This window comes from Narcine bancroftii, chromosome 1, assembly GCF_036971445.1.
Source record: "Narcine bancroftii isolate sNarBan1 chromosome 1, sNarBan1.hap1, whole genome shotgun sequence".
Classification (NCBI taxonomy): domain Eukaryota; kingdom Metazoa; phylum Chordata; class Chondrichthyes; order Torpediniformes; family Narcinidae; genus Narcine; species Narcine bancroftii.
In genome coordinates, this window is record NC_091469.1 from 62,826,601 (window position 1) to 62,850,007 (window position 23,407).

The 23,407-nt window shown below is 40.7% G+C and overlaps 1 protein-coding gene and 1 non-coding gene across 3 annotated transcripts in view; one reads left to right on the top strand and one right to left on the bottom strand.

Moving 5' to 3' along the window:
* Nucleotides 1-275: 275 nt before the first annotated feature.
* Nucleotides 276-382, bottom strand: LOC138752088 (U6 spliceosomal RNA). Its single transcript, XR_011350361.1, has one exon. It is a non-coding gene; the product is annotated as a U6 spliceosomal RNA (small nuclear RNA).
* A 503-nt stretch (nt 383-885) lies between these two features.
* The window catches only part of sptlc1 (serine palmitoyltransferase, long chain base subunit 1), a 69,049-nt gene continuing 46,527 nt past the window's right edge, over nt 886-23,407 (top strand). Inside the window, exon 1 of one of the 2 annotated variants that reach the window (XM_069928229.1) lies at nt 886-980. In XM_069928229.1, the coding sequence (XP_069784330.1) occupies nt 927-980 (54 nt within the window). In that variant the 5' untranslated portion in view covers nt 886-926. The remainder of the gene's footprint in view (nt 981-23,407) is intronic. The other variant, XM_069928219.1, reaches the window with a different exon arrangement.

Here is a 23,407-nt window from a genome sequence, read left to right on the forward strand (position 1 = left end):
AAAGAATCTCAGGGTTGAACGTGTCACCATGTATGTGCTCTGACAATATGAATCTGAATGCCATACGAAGTTAGAGATATCCTGTGAGATTGCTCGCAGAAGAACCCCTCTCTCCTGGCTATAATGTGCAAATAAACTACCACAGGCAGCCACATTGAGAGCCATTTTCAAATGAAAATGATAAATTCCTAGGATGGGGCATTTTCTAATGAGAGTGCAAAGTATTTGAAAGGTGAGAAAGTGGTGTAAAATTGGGGAAAGTGTATTTCAAGTAACAAAATATGGAACGCTTCACGAATTTGCGTGTCATCCTTGCGCAGGGGCCATGCTAATCTTCTCTGTATCGTTCCAATTTTAGTATATGTGCTGCCGAAGCGAGCACGATTAAACTTTGGAACCTCAATGCTATATAAAGGACGATATTGCGCAACACTTTACAGTTGTAGCAATTGATGGTTTTTATTGGGGTCTTTTTTCTGATGCTTACATTCATATTTAATAAACCTTTATCATAAAGTGCGTTTTTGATTTTTTTAAAAATCTTCCTGGAAGTAATTTACAGCAAACGCTTCTAGCATCATCGTATTCTAATAACCACCGCTGCTCTGACCAATAGAAATGCGGATCCACTGAATAATCTTCCAAAACGTTAAATTCTGCTTTTTCCGCACTGCTGTCTCCAAATGGAAGGCAGTTGACTTTCCGTGAACATTTGAGGCGATACCTTTGGGTGACAGGTAAAATCTCACCCACGACAAGACACGGGTTGTCTTCCCTGAGCAATTTGGGGCGACTTGGGATTTGAGTGTGCAATGAACCAGGTGACCAGATCAAAGATGTCGATCGCTTCTGTCCAAGGGGTTGAAACACGCATGCGCGCAACTCGGTCTCATCTTTCATGCTGGCAATTGACCTCACGCAGCAAGATGGCGGCAGGGCAACAGTGGGTGTTGGTAGAAATGGTCCAGGCCTTTTATGAGGTAAGATAAAAAGCAGTCATAGAAAATAATTCCAGTTCTGTGAACAACGCTTAATTAACTAAAACCAGGTTGTTGTTAAAGTGACTAACGGCGGAATGTTGCGACCTGGTTGGGCGCTAATCTGTTGAATGCCACCACGAAAAGGAAGTTGATTGCAGGACGAACCAATGACAACTCAGCTTCCTTTTAGTGTTATCGTGCATAGAGTTGATTGTGGGGCTCATTCGCCAATGAGAAAAGATGGGGGCGGTGTTTGTACCGGTTTGTGATGTCGTAATCCAGTGTACTCTCACTAATGGAGTGTTTCTGTCGTTGGGGTGCAGAAACTGGCGTCCCAGAGTTGGGGGGGAATGGTGATGGCCTCTTCTTCGTTAGGTTTGATTTGAATGTGCTGGAACAGTGATCTGTATCCGGAATCCTTACTCTTCCTCTTTTTTTAAATGAATGACCTGGATGAGGAAGTGGAGGAATGGGTTATAAAGTTTGCTGATGACACAAAGGTTGGGAGTGTTGTAGATCGTGTGGAGGTTATAGCGAGATCATGATGAGATGCAAAAATAGGCTGAGAAGTGGCAGGATGAAGTTCAACCCAGATAGGTGAGAAGTAGGTGATGGTAGAATACAGCATTCATGGTGAGACTATTGACAGTGTGGAGGACCAGAGGGATCTTGGGCTCTGAGTCTTTTGGACACTCAAAACAGCCGCGCAGGTTGATTCTGTGGTTACAGTGTGATGTATGCACTTACACAATTAGGGCTCGGAGACGTGGTGCTTTTCTCATTCTTTAATGCCATCAGACTAACATGGCTACTAACGTCTAGAGAAATGTATGGAAGGGTGACATCGTGACATGAGTGTCATGATGGACAGCAAGGCAGGCTTATACACAATGCTCTTCCCACCCCGTGCAATAAACGTTGAATGGGCCCCCTCTAACTACCATTACTACATCAGTCCCATGACTACTAGTGCAAATTAGAGTACTGAGTGGTTATAATATGGGAAGGAACTTAATCATAATTATGGAACATTTTCCTTAAAGTGGTGGTCTTCTTTCTCTCTTGGACCGCCTCGGCGTGACATGCTGGACCAGTATTTGCTCAAGGCTATTCTGGGTGGGACCCATCAATACTCGGGTCAATGGTGACTGCCGGCCTTCGCTGGCCTCCGGGGTTCTACGTGCTAGGCTGCTGATCGCAGTTACTGGGCTACTCGTCTATGCCCCTCTTTCACTTGGCCCAAGGGGTTGGATTGCTATGACAGGCTTGGTTCTACCTCCTCCAGGTCGTGAGGTAGGTCGTGGACTTTGATGTCAGACAATGGCTGCAATTGGTCACTGTTGTTTCCACAGTCTGTCTCCCACTAGAACAGAGTATGAGCAGGGGCTCAACTTTTGTAAAATCACCTTACCACCCACGGGTCTTTGTATTGTCTGTAATCTTGTGCCAGTACTCGCCCACCTCCAGAGTTTTAGGTAAAGTTTTTGGCGATGTGAATTTTTCTAAACGGAGGCCCAGATCAGGGTGAACAGTGGATAGTCTTGTCTGCAGGTTGCAGCCAAATATCAATTCTGCTGGGGTGCGTTTTGTGGTAGAATGCGGTGTGTTTCTGTACCCTAATAGGAAATCTGTTTGGTTTTCATCGCCTTTTTGAATATTTGCACAAAGCATTCTGCCTCCCCATTAGTAGTTAGGTGATAGGGTGCTGACAAAATATATCTGATATTGTTGTCGCTTATAAATTTCTTGAAAGGTTCTGATGTAAACTGGGGTATATTGTCCGTGACCAATTCATGAGGTAATTCGTATGTGGCAAACGTGGCCCATAGCTGTTTTTTTTTTAAAACTTTATTTAAAGATTATAATCAACTTACAATGAAATATAACAAAGAAAAATGAAAAAAACTTTTTTTTTATATAAAAAAAGCCTCCCACCCCTTCAGCCAGCTCCCTTAATGGGAGCCAAATATAAGAATAATACAGTAAATATAGAAAATATTTCAAAATTTTTCTAAATTCATAAACTCCAAATAAGGAGACCACATTTGAACAAAAAATGAATAATTATCATGTAAATTACATGTAATTTTTTCCATAATAATACAATAATACATAATAATATAAACTTCCAGATTATCTTTCCAAGTACTAGCTACACACTTTCATGCCACAGATAACACTAGATGTACAAAAGCAATTTGAAATTTGACCTTTCAAAGAAACCATATATCCCAACAAAAAAATCGATGGGTCTAATGGTAACTTAATTTTAAATAATTTTTCCAAAATCAGCCTAATTCCTTCCCAAAATGGTTGATTTTTAACACAGGACCAAACTGCATGCAAAAAGGTTCCAGTGCTTAATCCACATCTAAAACAAGAATCTGAATTACTAAACCCATACTTTTTCAATTTCTCAGGGGTCAAATATAACTGATGTAAAAAATTATAAATAACCATTCCGTATCGTACATTGGTCACTTCAGTTATACTATCATGACACATAGCCTCCCAATTATCTTCCGGGAAAATATAAGTTAAATCATTTTCCCATTTAATGCTAGATTTCCCCCAACCCGGCTTATCCATAGTAGCTTCTTGTAACAGTTGATACATATCCAAAATATAACCTTTCTTAGGTACAGAAGTAATTAAAGACTCAAATTTCATCAACATGGGTAGATTCATCTCTGGACCATAATTATCTTGTATCAAAGCTCTAATTTGATAATACACAAATTAAGAATTTACTGAAATATCAAATTTCTTCCACAATTGATTAAAAGAAAGGAATTGACCTTCAAAACAATCCTGAATTGTCTTTATACCCTTAAAATTCCATCTCTTCAAATGATTATTAAACATTGAAAAAGAAATAAGCCGATTATGATATAATGGGGTTTTAAATTGACAGTTTACCCTTTGATCCTAAAGCTCTATTTCTTTTAACCCATATCTTTAACAAATGTTTTAATACCGGCATATTACATTCCCACAACATATTCACATCCCACTTAAATATATACTGGTGCATTTCAACTTCAGATATACAAGCCATTTCCACCTTTGTCCAACTCGGAGGTTGGTCCATATCCATCAATCTAATAAATTTCAACTGAGCTGCATGATAATAATTTTGAAAATGAGGTAACTGCAATCCACCTAAGGCATATTTCCATGTAAGATTAAATAAAGCTACATGAGCTAACTTCCCTTTCCATAAAAACTCCCGCATTGCTCTATTCAAATCCTGAAAAAAACACTTTAAAAGTAAACATGGTATAGACTGAAATAAATATTAAATTTGAGGAAAAATATTCATTTTAATACAATTTACTCGACCAATTAATGTCAACGGTAAATCTTTCCATTTAATCAAGTTCATTTTAATCTTTTTTAATAAAGGGACATAATTTAGTTTATATAAGGACTGATAATCTCCACTTACTACCACTCCTAATTATTTAATCCTATCAAACCACTTTAATTTTATAATACTTTTATACTCTGAATAATCTCCATCCCCAACTGGCAATATTTCATTCTTATCCCAGTTCCCCAAACTTTAACAGACAATTTTGTAAATGTCTCAAAGACTGTTCCGGTTGTGTCAAATATATCAACACATCATCAGCAAATAAATTAATCTAATATTCATCTTCCGCAATTTTAATTTCTTTAATCTTATCATTCTGTTGTATTGTCTGAGCTAATGGTTCAATAGCCAATGCAAATAAGGCTGGTGACTATGGACAACCTTGTTGGGTCGATCACATTAATTTGAATGGCAATTGGGTTATAAAGCTTTAGCCCAGCCAATAAAATAAGGGCCGAAGTTAAACTTCTCTAACATCTTAAATAAAAAATTCCACTCAACCCTATCAAATGCTTTTTTCGCATCCAGCGCAACCATTGGGTGGTTGGGTTGCTGTCTAAATGCATTGACTAAAGTTATCAATCTAAGAATATTGTCAGACACATTTCTATTTTTAATAAAACCTGTTTGATCTATATGTATCAACTGGGGCAAATATTTGGCAAGTCTATTCACTAACACTTTCGCTATAATTTTATAATCAATGATCCAAAACACATTTAAAATCTCCCCCTACCAAAACACAATTGAAATCTCCCCCTACCAAAATATTATTATTGGCCTTATTTAACAACAAGCTTCTGACATAAACCATTCATCTTCTACATTAGGTGCATAAATATTTAACAAAGTCCATGATTCAGCAAAAATTTTACAATTAACCATCAAAACCCTACCAGCATTTCCTTCAAATGATTCCAACTCAAATGGTAATTTCTTATGAACTAAAATCGCTACTCTCCGCGCCTTAGAATTGAAAGAAGAAGAAAACGCATGCCCAACCCATTCTCTCTTCAATTTCAAATGTTCTTTTTCAGTCAAGTGTGTTTCTTGCAAAAAAGCAATATCAACTTTCATTTTTCTTATATAAGCCAAAACTCGTTTATGCTTAATTGGGTTATTCAAACCCTGGACATTAAGTGTTGCAAAATTCAAATTAGACATTTTTAAATCTTATAATATATCCCACTACTATAAAATAGTGATCCCCTTCTAAGTCTTGTAATATTCTAATCCCCGCCCCCCCCCCTATATAAAGAACATCCAAAAAAAAAGACAATCCCAAAACAAACTACTAAAAAGTAGTAGCCCCCTAAAAATCTGGGTTTGGTAAAGCCATGGCAGATGACTAAAGGTCGCAGTGTCATACAGCCCCCCAGTCAGACTTTCACTTAGTACGTAAACAAAAACATTCAACCCAGCAATTCCAGTCCCAATAATTGTTCCGGATCCTCAATATCGAGAAGACTTTGCGTCAATTCAACTTTTTTCCCATTCTTTCCATATTTTCCTTTCTTCCCATTGACCCTTCTCTTGGGTGACAATGATGGTGATCGTCCATTTCTTCATAAATCTGGCAATGAATTAGCAAAAATTAATGCATCATGATCATTTTCAAAAAACAGATTCAAAGATCCCATAAAAAAACTTTCAGTACTGCCATATAACGAAAAGAAAATTTATATCCCTTTTGCCACAATACTTCTTTAGCCGAGTTAAATTCTCGGCGCCTTCTAATAATTTCTTGACTCAAATCTGCATAGAAAAACACCCTATTATTTGAACCATCATTGGAGCCTGATTTTGTCTTGCTTTCTGCACCGCCATTCGCAGTATTATTTCTCTGTCCCAATATTTCAAACAACGAATCAAAACTGCTCGTGGTGGTTGGCCTGGGAACGGTTTCTTCCTTAATGCTCTATGAGCCCAATCTAACTCCAGACCATCCGGAAAAAGTCCTTGCCCAACACTTCTGGGATCCATTTCTTAAAAAACTTTACCAGGTCCGAACCTTCTATATCTTCCGGAAGACCTACTATTTTGACATTATTTCTTCGACTTTGATTTTCTAATGAATCAATCTTCTTCAATAATTCTTTCTTCTGAATCCCCAGTCTCCATTTTTTCTCTATTACACTCCACTTGATTCTTACATTCAAAAAAAAGCCTCTTCAATCCTTTTAAAGTTATCTTGTACAGTGTCCACTGATCTTATACATCTACTAACATCACTTTTAACTACAGTAATATCTTACTTCACAAAGGTTATTTCTTCACACATAGTATTCATTTTAGTTCTCATTTCCAGAAATCCTTGTGTCATCTGAGTAGACATCTGCATTGACATATTTTCCATTTGCTGAGCAATCCCTTCCAGAATTGTAAACACAGAATCCATTCCAGGTTCCATCACCTCCCTTTGAGGCCTACCTTCTTTAGTCTCAGTCCCAGTTCTTCAAATTCTAATAAGGTTGAACTCTCTTCCTCCTCAAGAGCAATAGGTCCTCTTACGGTGCAGCTGCGGGTCTGGACACCCGACGACAGCGTGCCGACCTCGTCAGCCCGCTGTCACTCGGGCTCCCACACAGCCCACACCTTATCCAGTAGTTTGTGGACCCGCGACGCACCGCGCATGCCCAGCAAGATTACTGACCGCGCAGGTGCGTCTTCTGATGCTATACTGTGCAGCCACAGACCACCAGGCAATATTACGGGCTCGCGGGTGTGTCGTCGCTCGGCCCGCTCGTGCGCCCGGACTCACGAGCACGCAAGTCTGAACCGGCCGAGCTCATCGCTGAGCCGGTGCCATCTTGCGGATGCCCAAGCGGAGCCGGCGTAATACTTAACCGGCCAGGAGTCCTCTGAGGTTTGGGGGCTCCAATCAATGACTCTGTAGCTTCAACTTGGTAAGTAGGCCTCAATTCTTCAACACTTTTGTAAGGTAATTTCTTTTGCAACTGGGCTTTTGATTTTTTCACATTTGCAGCCATTTCAATCCTCTACTCTTCCAAATTCTGTAAACAATATTTTTAACCACTTTTATAACTTTTAAAATCGAGCATTTAATAGTCTAACTGGGGAAGGGTGGAACCATACGTCTACCCTCTACGCCATCTTGCCATGCCCCCTGCCCATAGCTGTTCGATGTTAGAATCAGTTTTGGTGTTTTTCATATGCGAAACTACTGGCTATTTGGAATGTGCATCCATTGCTATAAGGAAAATCTCTCCCATGACGTGAATCCGATGCCAGGGTCCAGAAGGCCATTTCTATTGGTTGGCCTCGGCCTGCGGTATTTTTGGCAGCATTTGATTGACATATTTTGTATTCTCTCACTATTGTTTCAATGTCTCTGTCTATTGATGGCCACCAAACATGCATCCAGACCAACGCTTTCATTTGTACCATTCCTGGATTGTTGTGGTGTAGCTCTGATAATACCTTGTTTTGCAATTTAGCCAGGATAATTGTATGGGTACCCCAAAGTAAACATCCTTCTTCAACTGATAGTTCATGGCGGTGTGTGAAATAAGCTTTCAGGTCTTCTGGTATGACCTCAGATTCTGGCCATCAATTAAGGGTGAAGTACAAGACTGCTTAACATTGCCTCCTTTCGGGTTTCTTTGCCGATCATCTGGGCTGTAATGGACAGTTCTTGTAGTTGTTCTTGGTTGATGGCGGCTGCTTCTGCTGTTCATTTAATAATTTCTTCTCTTTGTTCAGTTTCAGGTAGTGGTAAGCGCAATAAGACACCCGCATGGCTGCTAAGTGTTCCTGGTTTATGTTTTACCTTGTAGTTGTATGCAGCTAGTAGCATGGCCCATCTTTGAATTCTGGCTGCAGCTAATATTGGTAACCCTTTGTGGAGGTCCAGATTCAAAGGGGAGTGGAGACGGGTATCCCAGTAACTGTGACAAGCAGCCCAGCACGTTGAGCCCCGGAGGCCAGCAGTGGCTGTCGACCCAAATATCGATGGATCCCACCCAGAACAGCCCCGAGCAAATACCAGTCCAGCATGCCACGCCGAGGCGGTCCAAGAGAGAAAGACGACCACCTGAGTACTTTAAGGACTATGTTCATTAGGGTTCAAGGCCGGTCTCTCTCTTTGCTAGTTTTCTGACCTTGGCTGCGTGGTTATCAGCATTTTGAGTCCATCTTCATTTTACTATTTCTTTAATGGGACATTTCACTTTGATATGTCCTTTTCTCTTGCAGCGGTGACATTTGGAATTTTTGAAGAAACAGTTTTCTGCACAATGGTTGTCTCTCCTGCAATGGAAGCACTGTTGGCGGGAAAACCTCCTGACCAGAAGGTCTTTTTGGCCCACTTCCAAATTTTTGTCTGCCATTTCTGAGCTGCAGACAGTTCTATAAGCAATCTCAAGTGTTACTTCATCGTCTCTCATCAATAATTTTTCTTTGCTTGGCAATATGCCAACCCCATTACCAATCTGTCCCAAAGTACTTGGGTAAAAAACTGCTCAAAGTGACAGTGCTTGGACAGTTTACGGAACGCTGCCAGGTATTCACTTACTGCCTCCCCTGGTATTTGTTTCCTTTCATAGAATCGTTGCCTTTCTGCCATAACTGGTGGTCTGGGGCTTAAGTGGTTCCCCAGTGTTGTGCATAGCTCAGTGCATGTCTTTGTGCCTGCGTTCTCCGGGGACAGCAGAGTTTTAAGGCGATCGAATGTTTTGGTGCTCATAATACTGAGGAGTAGGGCACATTTTCGGTTTGCTGGAGCTTCAATAATATTATGGGCTATGCAGTAGTGGTTAAAATGGTCTATGTAATTACCCCAACTTTCATCTGCATCGTTGAATTCTCCCTCCACCATCTTGGCATGCTTTTGCTTTGATCTTTTGGCTGGAACTCATGAAACTCATTAGGTAGTCACCTTTTACTTTTATACTTTTGCTTCCTTCCCCCAGCTGGTGTAAGCTTTGTTTTGTTCCTTGTCGCTACTGTTGTGTATACACTTACACAATTAGGACTTGGAGCTGTGGTGCTTTTCTCATTCTTTCATTCCATCAGACTAACATGGCTACTGACATAAAGAGATATGTTGGGGGGTGACATCATGAAGTGAGGGTCATGATGGATAGCAGGGCGGGCTTATACACAACATACAGTGTATTGGCCTTCATTAATCATGGAATTTAATTTAGGAGTCAGACCCCACTTGTAGAATTTGTGCAATTCTGGTCACCTCACTACTGGAAGGATGTGGAAGCCATATATAGGCTGCAGAGGAGATTTATGAGGATGTTGCCTGGTTTTGGGAGAATGCCTTATAAAAACAGGTTGAGTGAACTCTGCCTTTTTTCCTTGAAGTGGCAGAGGATGAGAGGTGATCTGATAGAGATGTTTAAGATGATGAGATTATTGATTGTGTAAATAGTCAGGGGCTTTTTCCCAGGGCTGAAATGGGTTTAAGGTGCTGTGGAGTAGGTACAGAGAAGATGTCAGGGGTAAGTTTTTAACACAGAGAGTGGTGGGTGCATGGAATGGGCTGTCGGCAATAGTGAGGCAGATATGTTAGGGTCCTTTAAGAGACTTTTGAATAGGTTCATGGAGCTTAGGAAAATAGAGGGCTTTGGGAAAGTGTTGTAGGGACATGTTCGGCACACCTTTGTGGGCTGACGGGCCTGCATTGTGCTGTAAGTTTCCTATGTTTTATGCGGTTTAGAAGAGCAGGGCATACGGGAAAATCTTGGTGGGGTATGGACTGGATAAAGCAGGAAATGGAACTGTGGGGTGGTTCAGCACTTGCATTCAGGATAGGGTTACTAGATTTACCAAAGAGAAATACAGGACACCCTGTTCAAATTTAAATTCAAATAATTTCTAATTTGCATATACATATGTACATTGAAATAAAATAATATTACTACATGGGAAAAAACATATACTAAAAAATATTGGTTACACGGTCATCAAGATTAAATTAAAAATTAAATAAGGTTAACTTTACACAGGTGAGACCCTGTTACCAAAATATTCATTTCTCATCCAATTAGAATTATTTTTCACTGATGACTTGGCTCTCCTTAACAGGTCCTTGTTTTGCAGAACTTGCTTATAAAATTCCTTGCACTCACAGTCTACGTTCCATTTGCATTGTAATATAGCTTCTGCTGTGGTCACATCCAACTTATTTCGATCTTTTCTCCATTGAACATTTATTAATCAGAAAACACACTCAGCATTAGCATTATGAGCTGGTATACTGGTAAATTAACAACTCTGAGAATTGCTCTTCAAATGTAATTTGTTGAAGCACAAAGTACCATCTTTCATGGCATAACCTGCTTTTCCATTCTGCCGGATTACATTGCATCTCTTGATCAATGAGTTTTTTAAATGTCCACTAACAAAAGAGAACATTGTCATCAATTTTTATTCAATTTTTTTAACACTGCACATTCAACTTGTCCCCATGCTGGAAGAGTATTTAGTAACATCCGTGTAATAATAAAAAAAATCAAGTTCTTGAGGAGATGAAAACTATTTCACAAGATAGTTGTGACAAGTGCCATAATAATTATCCACTTTGAGTTGGAATTTCTTTTTCTGTTCAAAAGTAATGTCACTTTTAAGGCAAGCCTTGACACTTTAAAGGGATAAACTTTTCATCAATTCTTTCTTTTACGAGATCAATTAGTTCCTTTGAGCAATGAAGTACTTCAATTAATGCTGTTTACTCTTTTTCAATTTACATAATCCTATTGCTAAACAGATATTGAAAACTGAACAAGAAATAATTCGGCTTCACTCAATGGATTATTGAAAAAGTCAACAAGAATTTCGGGACCTTTTCTTTGGAATTAAAGTATAATTTCAATGCTTCAAATAAACTGAGGATTCTCTTAACTGCATTTATTAAAGAGACCCAATGGGTTTTAGAATACGAGAGAACTGAAGAATACCGAATGCCAACAAAATCACAAAATCCTTTAATTACTCAGTTTTAACAGTATAAATACTGAAGTAGGAAAACAAGTTCATGACAATTATTTCAACATCAGGTGCGGTTTGAGCAGTAGTATGCAGAATATGAGCGGGACAGCCAACGCCTTCCATAGAATCATTCATGCAAACATCCAAAAAATTAGTATTTGTATTTATCTCCACCAAAAGCTGTACAATTTTTCTCATTAACTCCTAACTCAATAAGATTTTCTCTGCAAAAACTTACTATAGTTTCTGAGGTCTCATCTGGAAGGGATTTTACTTGCAACAGCTTTTTCTCAGGAAAAATATTGCACAATTAAAGGGAAAAAAATTCTGTGTTGAGATTACTTGCATCCGTGGATATGCCGTAAAAAGACAAGGCATTTATATCTTTGACAATCTCTGCAATGGTATATGGAGCTATTACATTTTTTTTACTATTTCAGTAGATTTTATCCTGGCACTTCAAAATTTGGATGCAATTTTGAAATCAGAAAATACTTCCAGTAGAAGTATAAGTATTTACACAATGCTGGAAAAGCTCAGCAGGTCAAACAGTGTCTTTTAAGTAGCAAAAGTAAAGATACAGAACCGATGTTTCAGGCTTGAGTCCTTCATCAAAGTATGAGAAAATGCTGGCAAGAGTCCAATCAAATGCCAGCAAGTGTCTCTTTTGTTCAGATGCTAAGGATACTGTTTGACCTGCTGAGCTTCTCCAGCATTGTGTGTTTTTTACTTCAACCATGGTGTCTACAGAATTTTGTGATTTACTTCCAGTAGAAGTATGTTCCTACAGTCATTTGAGCTGAACGACAGATGATGACGATGAACAGTGTGGAAGGCCATTATAACTTCTGCAGCTATTATTTTATCTTCTTCTGCATTTCTCTTAATCAAGAAATTTGTTATTTTATCAGTTTCTTTTGTAGTTGAGGAAAGTATACATCTCTTGTGGTTCGTTGTTTGTATATGCTGCTTTTTATTTGACTGCCATTTTCGATATTGAATGAACCACAAAGGTTCATACTTCAAAGGTTGTGCATACTCCACAAAGGGGTTCAAAACAACTTTTCCCTTGATTAATAAATGTAAATTCTTCAGAGAATTCATCACAAAATTTACACTTTCGTTTTGGCATCTTTTGTAACTTAATCCCAAAAATATTTTGGTAACTTATCAACACAAGAATTTGAAAAAAAAATCAAGCCTGGTTATTTCACTGATCTGTCACTAACAACTGCAAACACATAATTAACAGGCTAGCTGGCAGTGGCCACATGTGCATTTGTTGGTTGTGGTTTCAAACAAAACATTTATTTGTTGCAAATACTTGCTGTCTAGGTGACTTCCTTCAATGTAATACAGTCGTGGAGTTATTTAACATTTTAGTTTAATGAAATAAAATTCTTAAATTCCAAATCGAACAGCTCTAAACTGCTGAATTTTGCAATCTACTTAAAATAAAATCTTAATACAGGACATTTAAAGCCGCTTTCAGGTGGAATAGCTGGGAGAGTGCAGCTCCGGAGCCGGCTGTGGGTGTGTGCAAAGCGAAATTTAGGTGGAAGCGCTGAAGGCACTGTTCTGACACCTAAAAGGTCTGCAGCAGGGTGAGGTGCCGCGGAGCAAATGCCAGCTCCTGTCGCCTGTGGCCGAAGTCCTGCCTGCTTTAGGGTGCCTGGGGGAGTGCTTGGAAGTGGAGAATACACCTACCCAAGGAGGGTTGGGTAAGTACTCCTCAGGTCAGGGTTCTCTGTTTTCAGGTGGCCTCCCACCAGCCGCATTCGGGTATTTTAGGTGGCTTTACATTGGGGTATTCTGGCCACCTGAAACTGGCTTAAGGCATCTTGATAAAGTTGATACAGGACATGTCCTGTATATACGGGACACCTGGCAACCCTAGTTCAGGAAGGAACCTATTTTTCTGGATGGGGATTTGCAGTGTGACCCTTTCATTTTATCTGGTAATCAAATGTGGATCATCATGTACCCAGAGATGTGATGTTTAAATCTTCAGAGAAAACCTGCTAAATGTAGTCTTCATCCTGACTGTCTACACTAGGGATTTTCAAACTTTTTCTTTCCACTCACATACCACCTAAAGTAATCCCTATGTCATGCCATTGGTGCTCTGTGATCAGTAAGGGAAAAAAAGGTTGAGAACCACTGCTCTAGACCCAATTGTTACTGAAATATTTTGCTTGAGATAAATTCTCATTGGCCCATTTCCTTTAGAGTTATGAAATTGCACATAACAAGCCATTTAAGTACAATTAAAACAGTGGTTTTCAATCTTTTTCTTTCCATCCACATACCACCTTAAGTATTCCTTTACTAATCACACAGCACCTTATGGCATAAAGATTACTTAAGGTGGTATGTGAATGGAAAGAAAACGTTTGTAAACCACTGGTCTACACCTACGTAGTTTCATCGAGCAAACTGTGTGAAGATTCTAGGTATGCGAAGATCAAGTGTACATTGTTCCCTTTACATTTACAGTGTTATTCAGGCTGGAATTTTACAGTATTATTACATCCTGGTTGCATTTACAGATTTTCTATATGGAGCAGTTTTGTCATTCGTTTGACATCCTGGGATAAATCAAATTTCAAATGAATGAAAGGCTTCTACACCAGACTCAGCCCCTTGGAATCTGGTGGCAGAAAGATCCGAGAAGATAGATAGGCCTTCTCGATAAAACTTTATATCTCTCCTGATGCCAATTACAAACAGGCATTTGTGGAGGTGCATGATGTGGTCAGTAAACAAGAGAGTGCGCACCCCAACACACTAAAAATCTTAATCTGAGAACTTAACCAGGTCTATCTCAAGAAAACACTGCACCACTGCCACCAGCATGTAATCTCCACTCAACTCCAGCACAGAGCAGAAGATGCAGCGTGAAATGGACTGCTTCTTACTAGCCTGCGACAACTTCGGTCTCACTATCAGCGTCAAAAAGACCTAAGTTATGTACCAGCCTGCCCCAGGAAACCCATACCAGGAGCCGCACATCATGGTGAAGGGCCAGAACCTCCGGACAGTCGATAACTTCACCTACCTGGGCAGCATACTCTCTCACACAGTGAACATAGACACTGAGGTTAGCAACAGGATAGCCAAAGCCAGCACCGCCTTTGGAAGACTCCGTGAGAAACTCGGAGTGGAGTACAACTTTGGAGTACAATGTTAGTAAGTGTGAGGTTATCCACTTTGGCAAGAAAAATAAATAGATGAATATTATTTAAAGGGTGAAAAACTACAGCATGCTGTAGGGCAGAGGGACTTGGGAGTGCTTGTGCATGAATCACAAAAAGTTAGGTTGCAGGTGCAGCAGGTTATTAAGACAAATGGAATGTTGGCCTTCATCGCTAGAGGAATTGAATTCAGGAGTAGGGAGGTAATGTTGCAGCTGTATAAGGTACTGGTGGGACTGCACCTGGAGTACTGTGTCCAGTTCTGGTCTCCATATTTGAGGAAGGATATACTGGCTTTGGAGACGGTCCAGAGGAGGTTTACTAGGTTGATCCCTGGGATGAAGGGGTTGACTTATGATGAAAGATTAAATCGTCTAGGATTATATTCACTCGAGTTCAGAAGAATGAGAGGAAATCTTATAGAAACATATCGGATTATGAAGGGTATGGATAGGATAGATGTAGGAAGGTTTTTTGAGCTGGCCGGGGAAAGTAAAACGAGAGGACACAGTCTCAAGATTCGGGGGAGTAGATTTAGGACAGAGATGAGGAAAAATAGTTTTTCCCAGAGAATAGTGAATGTTTGGAATTCTCTAACCAGGGAAGTGGTTGAGGCTGTCTCATTAAACATATTTAAAATTCGGTTAGATAAATTTTTACATGGTAGAGGAATTAGGGGATATGGGGAGAAGGCAGGTAGGTGGAGTTAGGTCATAAATTAGATCAGCCATGATCATATTGAATGGCGGAGCAGGCTCGATGGGCCATTTTTTGCCTACTCCTGTTCCTACTTCCTATGTTCCTATCCTCCTTTACGCCTGCGATACCTGGACTGTCTACAGCAGACACACCAAACATCTCAACCACTTTCACCTGAGCTGTCTCCACAGACTCCTCCACATCAGGTGGCAGGACAAGGTCCCCGACATGGAAATCCTGGAACGAGCTGGGCTCTGCAGCGTCTACACCCTCCTGCTGAAAGGCCAAGCCAGTTGGGCTGGACATGTGGTCAGAATGCCAGACAGCCAATTGCCTAAGCAGCTGCTGTACGGAGAACTGTGTCAGGGCAAGCCCTCAGTCAGGGGGCAGAAGAAACATTATAAAGACTGCCTCAAAGCATCCCTCAAAGGCCTGGATGTCGACATCAACACTTGGGAGACCCTTGCCCTCGATCGTCCAGCTTGGGGCAGCAAGATCACCACAGGAGCCAAGCAGCTGAAGTCAGGTGCATCACGAGGTGCAACGAAAACGTGCTGTGCGCAAGGGCCGAGCAGCATCCATTACTATGACAGCACCCACTCACATGTGGGCGAGTCTTCAGGGCCAAGATTGGCCTCACCAGTCACCTCTGGAGCCACAACCACCAATCTCCAATTTGAGTTTGAAGTCATGGTTATCTTTGACTACGAAGGACAAACAACATAATCTGCAGTACCAGAGGTCCCAGCAAATTCGATCACCATTACACCAAGATAAAGGAGGCCTACCATTCTTTCCCAAGTCTTCATTTTGGCAAGATGGATTGTCTGGCTACAGACAGTGCCTAAAGAAAGGTTTCGGAGATCAGGACAACTGGAAGGCAGTCACAGGAGGCTGAAGAATGGTTGCAGGACTTCCTTGATTCAGCGGATTGGGCAGTGTTCAAGGACTTAGCTAGGATCTGAATAATTACACCAGGGCTGTCACAGACTTTATCAAAGCAGCTGTGGTCAAGTGTATCTTCACCAAATAGTTCAGGGTTTTCCCCAACCAGAAGCCCTGGATGAACAATGAAATCCAGAACCTGCTGAAAACAGACCACAGGTATTTGTCCAAAGATCCAGATCAATACAGAATGAGCAAGTATGACCTGTGGAGATCCATCTCCCAGGTCAAGTGGAGTTTCTGATCAAAAATGAAAACTACAAGGGATACAAGACTGCTTTGGAAGGGCCTAAATAACATAACCTGCTCCACTCCCTGATGAACTCAATACCTCAACAACAACTCCATCTACAAATTTGCTGATGATATCATAGTAGTGGGTTGTATATTTAAAAAAAAGATGCATGCTGACACATTGCAGAGGGAGATTGAAGACTTGGCCGAATGATGTATCAACAATAACCTTGCACTCAGTGTCACCAAAAGCAAGGAGCTGATTGTTGACTTTAGGAAGGGAAAGCCAGAGGTATACAATCCAGTGATAATTGAGGGATTAGAAGTAGAAAGAGTGAGCAAATTTAAGTTTTTAGGAGTCACTTTTTTGGAGGATCTTTCCTGGAACTAACACTCATTGATGTGCTTTCTTCGTGCTTCGGGAGTTTGCAGAGGTTTGAAACCCCTGGCAATTTCTACAGATGTGTGGTGGAAAGTGTGCTGACCATCTGTATCACAGTCTGGTATGGGGATACCAATACCCAAACATAGAGCCCTGCAAAAAAATTAGTGGACATAGCCCTGGACATCACAAGATAAACCTTGTCCCACTGTTGAGAACATCTCAAGGAATGCTGCTGTCGGAGACCAGCAGCAATCATCAAGGATCCACACCACTCAGCACACACTTTCTTCTCGTTGCTGCCATCAGGAAAGAGGTCTAGGTGCCAAAAGACTCACACCACCAGGTTCAGAAACAGCTGATACCCCTCCACTATCTGACTTCTCAACAACAAACTCAATCAGGGACTCATTGAAGGATTCCTACTTATGCACTTCATATGTTTTCTCCTCTGTATTGCCCAGTCATTTGTTTATTTGTTTGCAAGTATACGTTGTGTACTTTTTTTTTGCCCTACCAATAAGTGATAATTTTGCCTGGCTTGCAGGAAAAAGAATCTCAGGGATGTATGTGATGTCATGTACGTACTCCAACAATAAATGTGTAATCTAAGCATGTAGTCTGGAATGTGCCAGTCTGCAGCATTGCCCCTATTGACATCATGTACTGTGAGTGTCTTTCAGAGTTGTTGAGTTTTGCAGCACCATTTGATGTCTGTCTCTCAGTGCATCCTTCAGAACAGCTGGTAGATCAGAAAGTCCTCTTTTACGCAGCTGTTCATGATAAACTTCAATAAGTCACCTTTTATCTTTCTCCAAGCCTGTTTTGCAAATGCACAGTGAGTGTCTGTATCCTCCTTATTGCAGCTGCATTGAAGGTAATCCTTGTTTGGAGTGAGGTTATGATTTTATTGGAAGTATTTTACATGGCGGGTGTTTCTTACTGCAATCTAAGCGAATCTTGTTCGTGAGTTCTGTGGGAACACATTCTCCCACATGATTGTTCTATTCAACCCTGATCTTGTGAGGGATGGGCCTGGCTTTGTTGCCACAGAATGATTCATTAAATTGGACTATGACATACTACCCATAACTGCGGGGAATACTTTCGTCCACCTTTTGGCCAATACATGGTTTGCAAAGAATGTTTTCAAGGCCTGAGGGAAAAAGGAAACAGCTGAACCTGAATAGATGGTTCCTGAGGCAGACTTTCAAAGTTATTTAACAATCACCAGATCCTTCAAGCTCCAAGATCTTGCTTGGCGGCTGATGGTGAGATGGGCTTCCTCCCATCACCCCCCCCCCCCCCCCCCCCTGAGGCTATGTTGGGGAAGAAAATGTCATTCCCTCTTTTCCTGCAATCTTCTTTGAAAGAAGATCGGGAAGTGAAGGCAAGTGGAAGAAGGCTCTTTGAGGTTCAGCTGAGTTAACAAAATATTCTTGTCTCCACAAAATATTTTTGCAGGGATTAATACTAATATCAACTTTGTGCTTGGTCTGTGCAATCTGCTGGTCAATGCATGGCAGCTTCCATGACTGAATGTTGTTAATTTACCCTCTCCAAGATGCTGACCCACATACATAGGAAAGCACTGAAGCTTGGTACACAAAATTTATAGAGGGAAAGACCACATTTTTGGGCCCCCCTGCTATTGCACACAGAGGTGTAAAAGGTTTAACAGAACCTTTTATGCCACATAAAAGACATACAGAAAATGAGGATGCATGGAATTGCGGTGATGTATTAGCATGGATGGAGGATTGGTTAACCAATGGAAAACACAGAGTTGGGATACAGGAGTGTTTTTCTGGTTGGCAGTTGGTAGTGAGTGAAATGCTGCAGGGTTGGGGCCGGACCCACAACTGTTCATGGTATACATAAACAATCTGGAAGAAGGGACAGAGTATAATGTATCCAGGTTTCCTGATGATACTAAATTGAATGGAAAAGCAAATTGTGCAAAGGATAGAGACTCTGCAGAGAAATATAGAGAGGGTAAGTGAGTGGGAAAGGGTCTGACAGATGGAGTACAATTTTGGCAAATGTGAGGTTATCCACTTTGGAAGGAAAAATAAGGCATTTTCAGGTGGCCAATTGTTCCACTTGTAAAGCTGCATATTTTGGCTCTATGCAGCTGTTGGGAGACCCCGTGAATGTGCAGGAGACACCTGCAAGGTGAACTTTGTAACCCTCCTCCGAGAGGGATAATCGCCGCAGCACAGTGGCCTCCCCAGTCATCTGAATGCAGCCGCCTAAAAGTGGCTGCATTTGGGATGACTGTCAGCTGGCGAGCACCTGACAGCTCCTATCCCAGCTGCCCCTTCCCCAGCGCAGGACGTTGGGGCAGAGGCAGCTGGCTGGGCTGTCAGCGCGGGGACTGCAGGGCTGGAGCGGCCGGCGGGAGAGAAGGGGGCTGGGGCGGCCGGCGGGTGAGAAGGGGGCTGGGGTGGCCGGCTAGGGAGAAGGGGGCTGGGGCGGCCGGCGGGAGAGAAGGGAGCTGGGGCAGCCGGCGGGGGAGAAGGGGGCTGGGGTGGCCGGCGGGGGAGTACAGCGCATTGTGTCGGCTAGCCCCCTTCTCCCCCGCCGGCCGCCCCAGCCCCCTTCTCCCCCGCCGGCTGCCCCAGCCTCCAGCGATCAGTGTGGGGACATTCCACGAGGGATGTCCCCGTGCTGATAGCTCGCACTGGCTGTCCCACCTGACAGCCAACCATCCTAACTTGACAGCCCAAGGGACAGGAGTCGGAGTGCACTCAGATGCACATCCAGTGCAGGTGTCCCTTCAGGTGACCAGCGCTGTGCTTTTAGCGCTGGCACCTGAACAGCAGGTTAAAGGGCTGCTTCCTCTTCTTCAGGTGCATTCTTAGCGGAGAATACACCTGAAGAAGCCTATAGAATATCAGAATTATTTAACTGGCAAGCGATTGCAGCATGCTGACATGCAGAGGGACTTGGGAGTGCTTATGCATGAATCGCAAAAGTTTAGTTTGTAGTTGCAGTCATCTATCAAGGAGATAAATGAAATGTTGGCTTTTAATGCTAGAGTGATTGAATTCTGGAGCAGGATGGTAATGCTGCAAATGTTCAAAGTACTGGTGTGACCATATCTGGAGTAACACATGTAGGTGACACTTTCCAGCTTTTAATATTTCTCAATCTCAAAACATGCCATCATCCAAGAGAAGTAAGCTTTGATATTCCGACTTGTATCCTTTTCATTCAAATAAATCAAACTTCGTAATTGCAGCTGTAAATAGTTTTAATTTTACATTGATAAAAGTGAATAAATATTTTCAAAGCTTAGGACTTCATAACGATGCATATTGTAAATGATAATGATACTCAACTTCAAACAAATATAAACAACTTAAAATGATAATAAATTATTAATAATGAATAATAATGATAAGGATAATTTAAAGAAAAATTTATTGAGAGCTCATGTCTCTTCCATGGTCATTCCAAGAATGAAAAGAGAACGCCCGTTCCACTTGGATATTATGACCTGTGATGTCATAGTATCTATGGTAACTCTATAAAAACAATGAATCCTTAAAGAAAAAGTCATAAAACAACCATAAATCATAAACACAAGGTTTTAACCTCTACATTCCAGCCCATAATTATTATAATAGACAATAATGACTGATACATAATAATTACTATTACAGATAAAAAAGTAAATATGGTAAGTATCAAATTAAAAATCAAAACGTTCTGCTTCTTGTAAAAGATAGAGTTTAGTAATAGGTCAATTTATGTAACCAGTCTTGGTTTTAATCTACACTTGGCGAACAAAACTTTTTTGTCTGGAACTGTTTCCATGATTCTTCCCAACAACCAAGAATTTCTTGGAGCAGAATTATCAATGATAATTATAATGTCTTTAGGCGATTTTTGTCTTTCTTGCAATAATGAAAGATATTCCTTAGCCCATCTTTTTCAAAATAAATCTGCAATGAACTGTACTTGTCTCCATCTGTGTCTTGCATAAATATCTTCTTTCTGAAATTGACCTGGAGGCATTAAAGGTTTAGATTTAAGAAGTAAGAGATGATTCGGTGTAAGTGCCTCGATGTCATTCTTATTAGATGACTATTTAAAATAACTTCAATCTCACACAATACTCTCGAAGATTATCATCATTCAGCATTTGATTATTTAAAATAGTATTAAGAATTTTCTTGATTGATCTAATCATTCTTTCCTACACACTGCCATGATGTGATCCTGTAGGCACGTTAAATGTCCAATTAATTTCCTTTTGAAGTATGAATCATGAATTTGATGTTGATTCCAATTTTGAATTACTTTACATAACTCTAGTTGAGCTCCTGTAAAATTAGATCCATTATCAGAATGTAACTCCTTCACTGGACCACATCTGGTGTTAAAACATTGAAGAACATTTATATAAGAGTCTGTACCAAGTGATGATGCTACTTCAACATGAATTGCTCTCATAGTCAAACAAGTAAAAATAGCTCTATATTGGTTTTCAAATCTTCTTCCTCATTTTACTTGTAAATTACCAAAATAATCAACTCCCACGTTTGTAAATGGTGGTTCATCAGACGAAACTCTGCCTTGTGGTTAATCCGCCATTTGTTGTTGTCCGGGTTTAGCATTTGCATGTCGACAAATAATACATTTTGATATAATTCTTCTGATCAATGACGAAGCAGCAAGTATCCAATATTTCTGGCACAATCTGATAATACATGATTATAACCACCATGACCTGTTTCTTCATGTATATGTCGAATAATCAATTCAGAATTATGAAATTCTTCAGTTAAATGATTGGATGTTTTACTTCTTCTGGCATTATTGCTTTTTCCAATCTTCCTCCTACTCTCAATACATCATTTACCAGAATCTGATTTAACTTGTAAGCACAACTTGCCTTTGTAACATTCAAATTTCTCTTTAATTTTGATATCTCAGTATCAAACACTTTGCTCTGACAAAAACAAATTATCTCTAATTCAGCATTTTCCAATTCATCAACTGTCAGAAAACAGCTCCTTTGGGACTTCAAATTTTTTTTGTTGACAGGATGTAAAAACATAGCTTTTAAACTGAGAATCCACCCTACTGCCTTTTTTCAAATGAAACCACGAGGAATAATAGCAAATTAATTGAATATTCAATCTTCCTCATTAGATATTTGAATTGTATTCACATTAGTTTTTTGGATCCTCTACAGAAATTTCCTTTAACTCTTTTTGGATTTTGAGGCTAATCTTCTTGAGATTGAAAAAGAAATTGAGGACAGAACAGGTGTTGACTCTTAGAAACATTTGACCTTTTGATCCTCTTGAATCCATGTCAACTGGATTATCTACTGTTTTAACATATCTCCATTGATTAACATGTGAAACCTTCTCGATCTTGTTAATTCTGTTAGTCACAAAAGTATGAAACCTTATGATTTTGTTATTCATGTATTTAAGCATTGATGTTTCTTTGGCTTGGCTTCGCGGACGAAGATTTATGGAGGGGGTAAATGTCCACGTCAGCTGCAGGCTCGTTTGTGGCTGACAAGTCCGATGCGGGACAGGCAGACACGGTTGCAGCGGAAAATTGGTTGGTTGGGGTTGGGTGTTGGGTTTTTCCTCCTTTGGCTTTTGTCAGTGAGGTGGGCTCTGCGGTCTTCTTCAAAGGAGGTTGCTGCCCGCCAAACTGTGAGGCGCCAAGATGCACGGTTTGAGGCGATATCAGCCCACTGGCGGTGGTCAATGTGGCAGGCACCAAGAGATTTCTTTAGGCAGTCCTTGTACCTCTTCTTTGGTGCACCTCTGTCACGGTGGCCAGTGGAGAGCTCGCCATATAACACGATCTTGGGAAGGCGATGGTCCTCCATTCTGGAGACGTGACCCACCCAGCGCAGCTGGATCTTCAGCAGCGTGGATTCGATGCTGTCGACCTCTGCCATCTCGAGTACTTCGACGTTAGGGATGAAAGCGCTCCAATGAATGTTGAGGAAGGAGCGGAGACAACGCTGGTGGAAGCGTTCTAGGAGCCGTAGGTGATGCCGGTAGAGGACCCATGATTCGGAGCCGAACATTCCCACACTCCTAAGCATTGATGTACTTTCAGACCAAACCACAGAATCTGCTAACTCCATCTGTAATTCTTTTCTTAACACAGTGTCCATTTTGTTCGCCATAGTAGCGGCAGTCAATTCCATTTGAGGTATGGTGACTGGCTTTAATGGAGCCACTCTGGCTTTTCCCATTACAAATCCATTATGTATTCACTCTTGATTATTTAGCATTAGTAAATAACTGATAGTACCTTAACCATTTTTGCTTGCATCAGCAAAATGGTGTAATTGAGCAAAGATGATAATTCCAAAATCTGCTGGTTTAAAACATCTGTTGACTTCAACATTTTCTAACATTTTAAGACTTTCAATCCAATGTATCCAATCTTGAGCGATGGAATCTGATATAGCTTCATACCATCCAAATTTTCTTCTGCATAAATCTTGCAGAATTTTCTTGGCTATTAATGCTTCTGGTGCCAATATCTTCAAAGGATTATATATTGATCTTACAATCGAAAGAATATTTCTTCTCATTAAACGCCATTCTTTCAAAACAATTTTGAATTTGAAAACATCAGATTGAACACA